General features: G+C 46.1%; 1 protein-coding gene across 2 annotated transcripts in view; it reads left to right on the top strand.

The window, feature by feature from the left end:
- The first annotated feature begins 11,108 nt into the window (after positions 1–11,108).
- The window catches only part of Vwc2 (von Willebrand factor C domain containing 2), a 156,532-nt gene continuing 152,847 nt past the window's right edge, over positions 11,109–14,793 (top strand). The window contains exons 1-2 of one of the 2 annotated variants that reach the window (XM_057772949.1): positions 11,109–11,559; positions 12,841–13,639. In XM_057772949.1, the coding sequence (XP_057628932.1) occupies positions 12,944–13,639 (696 nt within the window). In that variant the 5' untranslated portion in view covers positions 11,109–11,559; positions 12,841–12,943. Of the gene's footprint in view, positions 11,560–12,118; positions 12,184–12,840; positions 13,640–14,793 lie in introns of those variants that run through there. The other variant, XM_057772950.1, reaches the window with a different exon arrangement.

Here is a 14,793-nt window from a genome sequence, read left to right as displayed (position 1 = left end):
CTGATCTTCAAATAAAATAGACAGATAAGAGAATGTGCAAAGTTATAATTTATTGGAGCAGAAATCTACCTTCCAATTTCCATGGGAACTGAGCAGAGGTGGTAAAACATGAACTGTGATTGTCATTGCTGGAGAGGGTGTGTGGGCAAGGGGCCCTCCAAAGCTCCAGCTGAACCCTATCTCCCAGGGGTCTTTCAACTTTTATGATTTTACCTTCTGAAGTTGCACCCAGCTTCAGCTTCTATCAAAGGGAAAGAAACAGCAGATATTCTGAGATATGCCAGAACACCCTCTTTTCCTTTTAACAGTGCCTGCCCGTAGGAGACCCTATTTAGTCAGAGAAAACTGTTTGGGGGTAAAGAACACTCAGATGTAACCTCACAATTGGAACAGAAAGCAAACATCAGAGACAAACAGGAAAAGATGGTTACTTTCCAGGAATTTAAAATGACAGTGGTTGACATGGAAAAGATAACACCGGATAAAGACAACAACACGTGGATACTAGAGGTAAAGAGATTAAAATCCTCAAAAGGAGCTTTAAAAATGCTAAAGATCAAAAATCACTAACAAAACTGAATAATGCCTTTGATCATCTCATTGGCAGAGGGCACAAGGGGGAAGGAACAAGTTTAAGGATGTCTTGCATCAAAAAAACAAGAGTAATGAGACTGAGAACAGTTCAAAAAAATGAAACTAATTATTTGGAAGAAATAAAAACCAAAGAAATTATATGTCCATGAGAATTTAAAAAAGGGAGAAAAAAGAAAAGTGGGAAAAAAGGAAGTGATGGACACATGGTTTGACACCAGTAACTAAGAATTTCCCCAAAAGTTAAAGTCAACAGAACAGAGATTTACAAATCTCAGAGAAACCCAAGAGGGATAAATTGCAGAACACAAAACAGGTACCTAGCAGAAAAAGCAATTCCGAAATTAGGAAGATTCAAAGTTCAAGGTATTTCTTGGTTACATAACTAGTCAGACAGAAGCCTGGCAGCCAGGAGACCCCATTGCAAAGAAGGAAGTAGAGGAGGAAATGGAGGAGAACAGAAGACAAAAACAAAATGGGGGATAAAAGTTTCACAAAATGCCAGGAATGGAGGGAAAACTTTTCCCATGAAAGAGCAAACAGAAAATGTATGCAAAATCTTGGAAATCAAGTAAGAAGGGTGATGGAAATCACAGCTGCGTGTCACACGAGCAATATTTTGGTCCATAAAAGATCCAGAGAATCCTCTTTCAACAGAAGAGGAACCTAGAACAGAAGAAAAGAATCCCCCCGGGAAAGTTCACTGTGTGGGGTTAAACCAGAAGCTTTGTCAGGCTTCAATTACTTCTTAAGAAGTTTGCCAATGCTACATAGCTGACCTCAAGTCCATGATTCTCTTGCCTCTGCCAAAAGTTAGATGCAGTTAATTGTGATTGAAGATATAAAAATATGTTGAATAAATTTAGCAGGACTCAAGTATGCAGTACTTACTACATCTGCAATAGTGAACAGTGATGCACCAAGACTGGGCACTTATCTAAAGATAAGGTATTAAAATAAAATTTAGAAATTAAGAATAAATAAAGACTTTCTAAAGCAAACTGAAGTTAAAGAATTTGTTGCTAGTAAGCTCAACTTACAATATCACCAAACAAGTGAAAAACACTTCGGCAGATTTTCTTCACTGATCTAAGTGGACACTGCTGAGCTAGTGAACTGATGTAGTCTAAAAGCAAGCCATCACATGCATGGTAGGTGCTCCTGTGATCAGTAGTAAACCCAATCTCTGATGCAGCAGGGACTGGTTACGTAACCTGCTCTAGGGTGGCACGGTAATGGCCAGAATAATAAACCAAATCTAGTGTCTATGCAAAGGCTAGAGTCAAAGGCCAGCAATCAGCTGATAGCCCAGTGCCTGCAACCATGACCAGGGAAGCTCCACTGTTCTCAAACTCTGGTGAACCTGTGCAGCCTCTTCATTGGACTGTGCTGGAAACTAGGTGCTGAACACCTCAAGAATCCACTGTTCTCAAACTCTGGTGAACCTGTGCAGCCTCTTCATTGGACTGTGCTGGAAACTAGGTGCTGAACACCTCAAGAATCCAACAAAAGATTTCTATCTTGAACATAACAAGGAAGTAGGAAATGTTATCAATAGAGCAATAGAAGAGGAATGTGGGACCCTAAAGCAAAGAGATTGCAGATTTCTATGCTTGGAGTCAAAGAGAAGACATTTCTTTCCATAACAGGAGCTAGTACCTGCCTAGCAGGTTTTTAAGTGGGGAACAGTATACTAAAAGCTTGAGGATATCCAGGAAACAGTTGAGAAAAACCAAGGAAGCTTCCATGTACACACGTGGGAACTTAGTGTCTTTGCTGGATTGTTCTATATGATGGAGGTGGACGAACATTGAGAAATGCATGAGAGAGTCCACTATATTGTTTAGTAATTCTTTTTACTACACACTACAGGTGTGACATTTGCTGGTTGCCTGAAATTCAGAGGTGACTGTGGTAGCGATTGAGGTACGGAGATTAGAAGTGATAATTATTCTCTATTAGTAATTATTCTGTATCAATGAATCCCACATCCACAGATTCAACCAACTGTCCATCAGACACATTCAGAGGAGGGTTAGAGAGATGGCTCCGCAGGTAAGTGTACTTGATGATCAGTTCCCAGAACAGTGTTGGGAAGCTCATAACTGCCTGTAACCCTAGCTGGGATGCCCTCTTCTGACCTCTTCCAGCACCTGCACTCATTTGCACATATCCATCAATAAAGACACACAGCACACAAGCAGTAAGTAATTAAAAATAAAATAAATAAAAATATTCAGAAAAGAAATCGTATCTTTACTAAGATGTACAGATATTTTCTCATTGTTCCCTAAACAATGCATCAACTATTTTCATGATATTTACGTTGTTCTAGGTGTTATAAGTAATCAACAGATGATTTGAAGTGCATTATAGGATGTGTATAGGTTCTAAACATACTAGTACATCTTTTGGAAAGAAGAAATACAAGCATAAAACTTTTGTGTATTGGTAGAGACTTAGAACCAATCTTTACATAGATACAGAAAGTCATCTAAATATGTAACATATTCCAAGTGTTCAGGAGTTTCCATTAGGAAACAAAGGCTCTCTGAGCAATTTGACGGGTTCTATATATCTTTAACCAGGCTAACTCAAATCAGTACCAACTGCAAAAGTTCAATAGTACCATGGAAATCACTATGAGCAGAAGGAATCTTCAAGCAGTCTCATCAGTGTGATGACCTGAAAAGCATCACTTCAAAACCAGGCTCTCCTGGCTGCTTTCCCTTGGTTTTTAGTGTCCCTGTTCTAAGCACCTACTAGTCATTATTTTCTGCATCCCCCACACCTTCTGCATCTACTTCATGTGTCTGACTTTATTGTTGTTGTCCTTTATAGCCCAAATACCTGAATCTTCTCATACTTGGGCTCTATGTTGAGATGGTTTGAGGCAAAAACCCAACTCTATATACCAGTCGGGCCTTAGATTTTTTTTTTTTTTTGCAGTACACAGAAGAATTACTTTATTATAAATTTTACAAGGCTTTCACATATACTATCAATTTTTTATTGTTTATTTATTTATTAAAGATTTCTGCCTTCTCCCCGCCACCACCTCCCATTTCCCTCCCCCTCCCCCATCAAGTCCCCCTCCCTCATCATCCCTAAGAGTAATCCGGGTTCCCTGCCCTGTGGGAAGTCCAAGGACCTTCCACCTCCATCCAGGTCTAGTAAGGTGAGCATCCAAGCTGCCTAGGCTTCCACAAAGCCAGTCCGTGCAGTAGGATCAAAAACCCAGTGCCATTGTTCTTGAGTTCTCAGTAGTCCTCATTGTCCGTTATGTTCAGCAAGTCCGGTTTTATCCCATGCTTTTTCAGACCCAGGCCAGCTGGCCTTGGTGAGTTCCTGATAGAACATCCCCATTGTCTCAGTGTGTGGGTGCACCCCTCGCGGTCCTGAGTTCCTTGCTCGTGCTCTGTCTCCTGCTCTTTTTTTTTTTTTCTGTCTTGATCTATTTTATTTTTATTCTACACTGTTGCAAAGCAAATAACGTCAATGCCTTATTTGTTCATATCCCAACACAGATATAATGAACTCTAGCAGCACAATTATTTATGCCAACAAACAGATTTCTTAGAAGACAATTTTAAATAAATAAGTCTTGAGCATTATTTGTAACTTTTTTCTGATTTGGACCTTGAGATTTCAGTCCGGTGCTCCAATGTGGGTCTTTGTCTCTGTCTCCTTTCATCGCCTAAATGTTTTTCTTTGGGTTCACCTTCATGCTCAACTTCCCTAGCGATCAGGGAAATGCAAATCAAGACAACTTTAAGATACCATCTTACACCTGTCAGAATGGCTAAAATAAAAAACACCAATGATAGCCTTTGCTGGAGAGGTTGTTGAGAAAGGGGTACACTCATCCATTGCTGGTGGGAATGCAAACTTGTGCAACCACTTTGGAAAACAGTGTGGCGGTTTCTCAGGAATTTCGGGATCCACCTACCCCTGGACCCAGCAATACCACTCTTGGGAATATACCCAAGAAATGCCCTATCATACAACAAAAGTATATGCTCAACTATGTTCATAGCAGCATTGTTTGTAATAGCCAGAACCTGGAAACAACCTAGATGCCCTTCAATGGAAGAATGAAGAAAGTATGGAATATATACATATTAGAGTACTACTCAGCAGTAAAAAACAATGACTTCCTGAATTTTACAGGCAAATGGACGGAAATAGAAAACACTATCCTGAGTGAGGTGAGCCAGACCCAAAAAGAGGAACATGGGATGTACTCACTCATATTTGGTTTCTAGCCATGAATAGGGGATGCTGAGCCTATTATGCGTGGACCTTAGATTCTTATGAGACAAGCACTGATTATCCTAGCTCTCATCTGCAGCCTGGTATCTGAGCATCAGACATGATCAGAACACTATGCACTTTGAATTGTAACTTACAAACGGAAAACCAGCCACCCTCAGATTACATCACTGCTTAAGGATCTGGTGATATCCAGAAAGGTGGGAATGACACAAAGGTCTTAAAGTTCCTAGCCTTACTATGCATTGTTTTGGAAGCCAATCAGCTCGAGGTCAAAGGGACAAGTTATATCGGGGAGACGGGTGCCCAGTTCTACCAAAAATTCTCATGCCACTGACTCACCATCAACCCACCTGGAAATACTCTCCCACTCTTACAGACAGGGCATAAACACTGCATCTTCTTTGGCATCATAGTCAGGTCTGATACCTTGCTCTTTGGAACAAAGAAGCCTCCAAACATGAAGCACCTAAAATCTTTTATCTCTGTTTGATACACCCAGGCCCTTGTCTAGGAGACTACTATACCTGCCAGGACAGTCCCAAGAATTCAGAGCAATCCTTTTACAGTGCTTCCAGACCAATATGCTCAGACCAGTTAGTGTCTTTGATAATAATTATTTTCAAAAGCATTTCTACCCGTAAATATTGATGCCTGTGATGCTCACACATTGGTTTAATTTACAATATATGACAATGAATCCCTGGGAACCCAGCAAGCTTTTGCAACCAATTTTGAAAAAGCCTGAGTCATCCATTCGATTATCTGAACAGATGCTGCTGACGTTTGGCCTCCTAGCAGAAAGGATGAGTCCCTGAGGTGTGTTGTAATCAGGCAGCCTGTGCAGCAGGTCAGCCCAGGGAACAGTAACTCTCAACCCCAGGCATGTATCAAAAGGGTAAGCAGTTACAGAGCTGCTGCTCTGTCGACTGGTAGCCTACTCCAGAGCAGAACTTTAATTAGTGGTTCCCTTAATAGCCAGGCATGCTCTGTGAACATCCATAAAAAGCCATCTGAACATGACGGTGGTTTCTCTCACTCACTCGTTAGCTTTAGTTAATGGTCAATGTTCACCCTAAACCACAAAAACTCTGCTTACTCTAATTTCAGGTGAAAGTGGCTTTTGTTCCCCTGGATTTGGAAGAGGAACATTTGATAAACCTTCCTTCTCTGGCTCATACCAAGAGTTCACGTTGAATGTGCCTTTGTAAAGTAAGTGAGGACAGCTCTTATTATCTGGGCCTAAACCTTTGTCAATCAGCAGGACACTGGCCAAGCCCTCTGATTTTCTGCTTTTCTTGCTCTACACCACGAGCAAAGAACATGAATTCACAGAGATCTTCTTTCTCCTTGGCAGCATCTTTGTACTTTGCCAGCCTCAAGGACAGGCATGTTGGCAGCCAGACATGTCTCCCCTCTGCTACTTCTAAGTTACCTTCCCCCCTGTGTACCCAAATGGCTTCTTTCTTCCCAGGAAATGTCATAAGGTGTGTGTGTTCATTCCATGTAACTGCTTGCCAGACCCCATAGAAACATTTCTGTTCCTTGGCCATTTTCAGTCACCTTAACTTCACTCTCTATTTCATTTCACACCACCTGTATTTACCGTCAATCTACCAATACCCAATGTCATCCATTCCAGTGGATGATTTTGTTGTATTGGATTATTTTCATCCTTCTGACTTTCTTTTCACTCACAAAGTACCTTATCTTGCTTCCATGTGTCCAGGATCCTGTTTCCCATCAAGGTATCCACCCTCAGTCACACTTCCATTGGTATGGTCTCCCATAAAGGGGCCAACAAACTTGAAATCCAGTTATAGCCGGGCACTAGAGTAAGACATACAAGTGAAAAGCACATGAAGAAAGCTCAGGAACTGGCGTGAAGGGCACCCCCCCCTAGTGTCCTGTGTCACCACTGTGCCTCTACTCTTCTGGGAGTGTGATTTGAGTGATGAAGCCTTGCAGTGTTATCTGCACAAACAGTCAACTGAACTGAATTTCCATAAGAAGCCAGGAATGATCTGCCCTCTCCAGATGGCAACTGAACTGAAGTAACACTTAGCCCTTCCTCCCGTTCCCTTCTCTCCCTTTTCCCTGATTACTTTCATTCCTCCCCCAAGGGGTCTTGTTAGGACCCTCAGCACTAAAAATAGAAAGATGGATGAAACACAGTTCAGTCATTTAGTAAGATGATATTTCCTAGGTGAGTACCAACACCCTGGAGCTATGAAAAAGTTGAGTGCTGTAAGATTGTAATAGAGACATAAACCATGCCTGAATGGAGAAGCAGAAGGTAGAATTAATTTTGCCTAGGGGGACAAGAAAGGTGACCCACCTCTCAAGGCAAAGTTGAACCCTGCTTAGAATCCACGTGCACGGCTCTTGCTCAGGGCTACCCCAAAGCTGATCACACATTCTCAACCTGGTCACTAAAATAGAACTATAATGCAGCTGACTGATTTAACTCCTGAATAAAGATAGAAAAAAGGAAGAAGTAAACTGGGCTAAAGTCCAACACAGGTGAAGTAATATTGTGCTCCATTCCCAAAACTGAGAGGTTCCTAATCACTGTTGATTATTTTCCTTTTAAAAACATATGAACCCTGCAAGACTGCATAATTGCCCCATGTTTCAAAGCGAAACTTGATGGTGTTTGATGAAAATCATACAACCTTACTCCTTGACAAAGATCTTTCTGTTGCTGTCCTTCACTCTCTAACCTAAAAGACTAGGTAGAGAGGATAGAGAGAGAGGAGAGGAAGAAAAATGGAAAAAGATAAAGGAAAGGTAGGATACAAGGATAAAGATGGACCACAGAAATTTACTACATTGGAAATACATGAGTGGCAAATCCCTTCTATGGTGGCAAAGTTCTTTTTGTTTAGCTGCTGGATATGGGAACGTATTGTTGTAAGGGGGCATTGCTATAAGGGGTTATTGTAGTAAGATGGTATTTTTGTAAAGGGGTATTGTTGTAAGGGGGTGTTTCTGTAGGAGGAGGAGGGCCCACTTGTTCATCCTGGCCACCCAGCTAGCTTAGAAACTGTAAAATGAAGAAGGACGTTTAAAAGAAACCCCGCACTAACTCAGAATTGAGAAATAGGTGGTTATTTATTTAGGGGTAGACTCACAAATCAGAATCTTCTGCTTGCCTGGAGATCAGAAACTGAATCCTGCAGCCGGAAAAAGAGAGCCAATGCAAGCTCTACATCGGGCTTATATAGTATAAGAAGCCATTCCCCAGTGGGTGGGTAAGCACTGGCTGTAAAATTTCCTACAGCATGTTTCTGTAAGCGTGTATTGTTGGCGGGGAAGTACTGCTATAAGGGTACATTTCTATAGGAGGGTATTGCTGTGACAGACCTGACCATGGTGTTTTCAAGAGAATTGTACAAGGACTTTGGACTGGAAAAGTCTCTGAATGCTTAGAGACCAATGAGCTGTTCTTTGAAATCTTGGGTGATAAGAATGTTGAGACAAATGCAGGTGACGAAGGTTAGCTTGTAAAGTTTTAGAGGCAAATTTAAAGACTTTCTCCAAATAATTTCCTATTTTTAATTAAGAATCTGTGGTTCTGGTCATTAGAGGCTCAAGAAGAGGCATGATTAACAAGAGACCAGCACCACTAAAATAAAATTTTTGCTTTATCGGAACAGTTGATGCTAGTCATGTGGGCTAAGAAATAAGCAGTGTTTAAGAAATCAGCATTGCCAATTTGTGGTGGCCACACTTTTAATCCCAAAATTTGGGAGGCAGAGGCTAGCGGATCTGTCTGAGCATGAGGCCAGCCTGGTCTACAAAACGAGTTTCAGAACAGCCAGGGCTGTTACACATAGAAACTCTGTCTTGAGAAAAAAAAAAAAAAGCATTGAGAGAGACAAAGTTGTGGTGCAGAGGCAGACAAGGTTGCTCTTCATGCTGGAAACCAAACAGTAGTGTACGAGTCACCCAGGCAGTGCTAACTTCAAAGGCGTGAAAGGGTCATAAAGCATAGGTGAGTCCAGAAGTTATTGGTGGAGGCACAGCCTCAGCTGCAGTCAAAAGCCCCAGGATTGAAGGGGTTATGGAGAAACGTTGGAACTCGACACAAGTGGCATGGTCAGAGTCCCTGAAGAAAGCCCAGAACACACTAATAGTGAAGGTGCAGCCCAGTTGCAGTGGAGACGTTGGCATTTTGGAGTTGCCAATATCATGGGACAACCACCATGCAGGTTGTCCTAGGGCACGAGCAGATGGAGAATGGAGCTAGCCTGAACCTAGAAGACAAGCTGCATGCACAATGGCTGTCCAAGCCCTTTGAAGGAGCCCAGAAGACAGTGAATGAGTCCCAGAAGTCTGACACTGACTTCACACTGCTGGGATTTGATTTTGCTTTGTTCAGATTGTGACTGTGCCCTGGTTCTTCCCTCTTGGAATAAGAAAGTATTTAACTTGTTTGATTTTGTAGGATTCCACAGTTGAGAGAGTGGACTTTTGAGGAGATTTTAGAATTTTATAGAGACTGGATTTCTAGAGTGATTTTGAATTTTAAAAGATATCAGTTATTTTAAACCATGCCACTTGTGTCAAGCTTCAACTTCTCTCCATAACTTCCACCCCAGCCCCACTTGTATGTCTCAAATTTGTGTCAAATTGAAATAAAAGCCAACAAGGACAATGGACCTCTTGTCAAGTTGACATACAAGCACAACACTTTTTATCTAGAATCTTTCTTTTCTCATTTATCCACAAGATGGGATGTTATTGTTGCAATATAAATAACTGAAAATTCTGCAATCTTAACAAATGTTCAGAGGGACAAACGAGGAAGGAAAATTTCTATATGAAAAGTGATGTGTTTGTATGTGAACTTGACAAGTGATCACTTGTCCCGGTTGGGACAAGTTATAAGGCCCTCTAGGTGCAAAGAGACTTGGGATCAAGGTAAGACAAATGAAACATCCTCATGGGATCAAGATGAGGCAAATAAAACATCTTCATTCCTTCAATTGGACCCCTGACTTTCAGTTATGTTTCTTCACACTTATTATTACATAGTCCCAGAAAGTGCACAGCTATTTCATAAGTGGGGCAATTAGCAATAACACCCTTGATTCTACAACACATTTGATGCTGTCTCTAGGTACCCCATGGAGGACTTCTCACATTAGAAATGATCACAACCCTAGCCCATTCTTTTGGTAGCCTGTGGTGGTATCTGTATCAGAGGCATCATACAGCACCGGAAGTTATGATTGATGAGTACTGGAAAAGAATCAGGGAACCGCTGGAGGTAAGGCAGCAGCCCCCAGGCACAAGATAGCTCTTCTCATCCCTGAGGCGACAAGAGTGGTAGCATGGAAACGGACTAAATTCTTATCAGTGTGCGTGGTTGCTCTCCTGTGGAGGGTCTCCCAGGGAATTTCCAGGCCCCGTTGCTTCAGGTTCCCCATTTAAACCTCGGTTGATCACATCTACATAAAGTTGGAGAAAATAATTCGTCCTAAGACAGTCCTCACTGTCAGCAAAGGGCCCAATCTTGTGAAGGAGTGCAGCTATCTGAGCAACCTTGACGTGGCGAGTAACCATAGTCCAGGAAATAGATATTTCTTCAAACATCCCGCCTCAGAGAGAAATTTGAACAGACACCACTGCCCTTTATTCTTTTATCCAAGAAAAGCAGCAGATTTCGTGTTCAAGATCAGAGTGGCGCTAACGGACTTGCTTACCACTCCAGCATAAGATCAAGTCAACAGCAGCAGCAGCCACTGCTGCCTCTGCGGTGCAAGCTGGAGGGTGTGCTGTTTGATATTCTCCGAGTTTCTCACTCTTCCTTCTCTGGACCTCTGGGTTTCTGGATGTAAAGATGGAATAAACCTCCCAACAGTCTATGTTAACACATCCTTCAGATTCCAAACTCAACAGTTTGGTTTACGTTTCCAACAGCTGCAAAAGCAATTGTGTCCACAGAGAGCAAAGCCAGAGGGGGCCAATTAGAGGAGAGGATTTTAAAGAAAAGAATAAACAGAAAGAAGAAAAGCCAAGATGAAAGGTCCAAAGGGGAGTGAGTGACAAAGATTGAAAGGCAAGCCTGAGAGCGACTGACAGGTGGGCTAAGCGGCGGTGGAGACCGCAGCGCATGCGATGGGAGCCCTCCCACCCAACAAGGGCAGCGTAGGCAGCGTTGGCGACGCCTCGCAAGCGTGGGCAGCAGAGGAGGGAGCGGGGTGCAAGCCCCACGACAGGCAGCTGCGACAGGAGGCAGACGGCGGGCTCGCGGGCTCCCAGCCAGCTTGCGTCCCATTGGCCCTTGGGACGCGCTCGGAGCTGCTCCTCTCTTCCTGGGAACAGCGGCTGCCCGCCCGTCCCCGCAATTCAGTTTGGGGAAATTCCTTGCCTGCCTAGCGGGGAAAGCTAGGCTGGGCTTGGACGCTTTTCATGCTGGAGACTCAGGGACAAGAACCGGGGATGAGCGGCGGAAGGCGGCGCTAGCACTGACAGGACTCGGGGCCGAGGCTACCGGCCACTGGCTGCGGGATGAACCGGCTGTGTCAGATGCCTTAGCTGGGTGCACGCGCCGGGCGGAGGGCGCAGGTCGGACTGTGCTCTCCGCGGTCCGCCCTGCGCTGGTGCCCCGCCAGTCCCAGGATGGGCACTGGAGCCCCGGGGCCGCGCCCGCTAGAGCCCGGCGTCCCTCCCGCGTCCTGAGCTCATGTATGTAGGTGCCAGTCCGCTGGGGTGAGGGTGCATGTTGGAGGTCCACACCGCGGGCATGGGGACGCCTCCGAAAACTATTCTATTGCCCAGCCGCTGGGGAGGACCCCTTCCTACCTCCCAAGTTTTAAATATGGGCGATTCGCTCTAGGCTGATGTTCACTGGGGTTGGCCATGAGTCAGGGGCCAGCATGATTAGAGTCCTAATAGAAAAGGCTGAGGCAGAGGAGGTCAGACGCACTGGTGCGCACCGAGAGCGTGGGTGCTTAAGAGAGGCAAATAGATCGGCACGTCTGCGACCAGAGGTGTCTGAGGCTCTAGGCTCCTTTGGGCAACAGAAACTTTGAAATCTACCAAGGCTAGACAACATGCTTTAATGAGATAGTCTTGGCCCTAGTCCTATTCCCCTGCATCTTCCACCTTCCCTCCCAGTACTCAGACATTGCTTCTCCATCACCAAGACCCCTCCGAATTAAAAGCTATTCCAAGACAGCGCTGTTGCGGGTGATAGCACGCACGTCACCCTCCAACTCTCCTAGTGAAGAGCCTGGCACAGGAAGGGGGATAGCGGCAAAGGAGCAAAGCCTTGGGAAACCCGGAGCGGGTCAACCAGGCAGAGGCCAGGTAGTGCCCCGGTTAGAGAACGGAGGGGACTTGTGCTTCCTAGACAGGCGGCGTCTAAGAAGTTACAAACGCCTCCTGGGGTCTTCGGAGTAGCTGCAGTAGCAGTGGATTTTTTGTTTATTTGTTTGTTTTGCCCGGCTCTCCCCAACCCAACTCCCTTTCCATGCACAAATCTCTTGGGCAAGAGAGGAAGGGTTTCTCTTTAATCTGTGAGCCCATTTGTCGATCTCCAACTCCACTGCGGAATTCTCCCTTTAGTAAACCTGCGGGAAATGCGGCCACGACTTAGGGAGGGCTAGCCCAGGTGCCGGAATTTGAGCTTTGAGAGCAAGCCTTGCAGACCGCACCCGCCCGCCTTGCTGCATTTTCTGGGCTCCGCAACCTGCCAGTGACCATAACCAGCACTAATTCCCGCTGCAGGAGACCCCGGGCCGGTGTTTTTGTTGGACTTCCCTTGCTATATATGACCGCACATGTGTGATGTCTGAGAAGCCCGTTGTGTACAGACACTGGGCAAGCTGCCCCCGCCTCTGGCGTCCAGCTCGTTAATCTAGAGCGATGCGGGAGCCCGGGCGGCGCCGAGCCGGGTGGGGGCCACGGAGGGGCCGAGGTGCGCGCGGGCCGCGGAGCTCAGTTGTGCTGCTGTTCTCTCCGCAGGGACGGCGACTCCCGGCTGGCAGCGGCGCGCCCCCGGGCTGTGAATGCGACTCGCTCATCGTCCGCGCTCCCCGCCCGCCCGCCCGCCGGGACGTGGTAGGGGATGCCTAGCTCCTCTGCGATGGCAGTTGGCGCGCTCTCCAGTTCCCTCTTGGTCACCTGCTGCCTGATGGTGGCTCTGTGCAGTCCGAGCATCCCGCTGGAGAAGCTGGCCCAAGCTCCTGAGCAACCCGGCCAGGAGAAACGCGAGCACGCGTCTCGGGACAACACCGGGAGGGTGAACGAGCTCGGGCGCGCCGCGAGGGACGAGGGCAGCAGTGCCCGGGACTGGAAGAGTAAGGGTAGCCGCGCGCTCGCGAGCCGGGAGGCGTGGAGCAAGCAGAAGCAGGCCTGGACTGCTCAGGGCGGGAGTGTCAAGGCCTCGGACTGGCAGGTCCGACCTCGGGGGGACACCCCGCAGGGGGAGCCCCCAGCCGCCGCGGCCCAGGAAGCGATCAGCCTAGAACTCGTGCCCACACCAGAGCTGCCTGAGGAATACGCCTACCCAGACTACCGCGGCAAGGGTTGTGTGGACGAGAGTGGCTTCGTGTATGCGATTGGGGAGAAGTTCGCCCCAGGTCCCTCAGCCTGCCCCTGTCTGTGTACGGAGGAGGGGCCCCTTTGCGCACAGCCAGAGTGCCCGCGGCTTCACCCGCGCTGCATCCACGTCGACACCAGCCAGTGCTGTCCGCAGTGCAAGGAGAGGAAGAACTACTGCGAGTTCCGGGGCAAGACCTACCAGACTTTGGAGGAGTTCGTGGTAAGAGGCAAGCGCCTGCCGGCTACTTGGCACCTTCCAGGAAGGGACAGAAAGGCTTTGGTTCTGTGACACCTGTCCCCCACTTTGAAGGGAAGGCTCTACCTGGTTCTCTGAGTTGGGGAGTGGTGGTTCGGGTACCTCTTTAACACACACCCCCTTTCAGTGTTGGGGTAGTCCTTATAAGACCAGTGTGGCCAGTCCGTATTGATTGATCAGGTATTTGCTGTAAAAAGGGTTTCACTAGACACCAAGGGAACCGCTGCAAGTTATTGGCTATACTTTCAACACGAATTCATTGCTCCTAGTTTAGAAACGAAGCGCTCAACCTGTTTTCAAACGCAGTGTAATTTACCCTGCCACTAGGGACATAGTCTTTAGTAATTGACTAATTGCGAAAGACCATTTGTATACATAAACCATTCTCCCGGATATGGTGGTTACATTAACAAGTAAATATCCTAAATATCAAAAGAAAACTTTTTTTTTTGCTTACTAGCTATCAAAATATGGTGGGACGCAATATCGAGAAGCCAGTTTCTGATTAGAAGTGTTTTCATCTTGTAGAGGACTGCAAGGAATTCTGTTGCTCTTGACCCTCAGTATTGGGTTCCAGGCTAAGGATCTAATGTGCAGTGCTTTAGTGGGACTGTGTTTCCGGCCAGGAGGTAGGTGATCTATCTCTGTTTTATGAAGCAGCACCTGAGACAGAGAAGATCTAAATAAGGAGCTGAAGGCGGGAAACTAACAACGAGCAAATTCTTGTATCAAACTAAGCAGTTCTACTCCATAGCTCATGCTTTAAGCCTTACACTGCACTTGAACTCCATCCCGGGCCTATTAGGACTTAGGTTTACATTGGAGCTCTGCCCTCCTTGAGTGTGCTGGGCGTGGTGAGGGTACAAAGTGTGCCTCTGGGTTGGGAACCTTTGAAAGGGACTTCTGTCTGCATTTGCACACATCCCAACCTGGGTTCCACAGGTTTGCACCTGGCCCTTGGCTTAACATGCCAAAGACATTTGCCCCCCTGCCAGCAGAGGGCATCCTGCAGCTGCAAATCCTGAAGCAGAGGTTGGAAGACAGGAGAGAGGCCTTTTGGAATTGGAATCCCCTGTAAATTTATGGACTCCTGGACTCCCCGAGTGAAAGAGGGGTGG

The sequence above is a fragment of the Chionomys nivalis genome, chromosome 6 (assembly GCF_950005125.1).
Source record: "Chionomys nivalis chromosome 6, mChiNiv1.1, whole genome shotgun sequence".
In the NCBI taxonomy this organism is placed as follows: domain Eukaryota; kingdom Metazoa; phylum Chordata; class Mammalia; order Rodentia; family Cricetidae; genus Chionomys; species Chionomys nivalis.
Note: the sequence above shows the minus strand (reverse complement) of the source record. Positions and strands in the feature narration are given on the sequence as shown.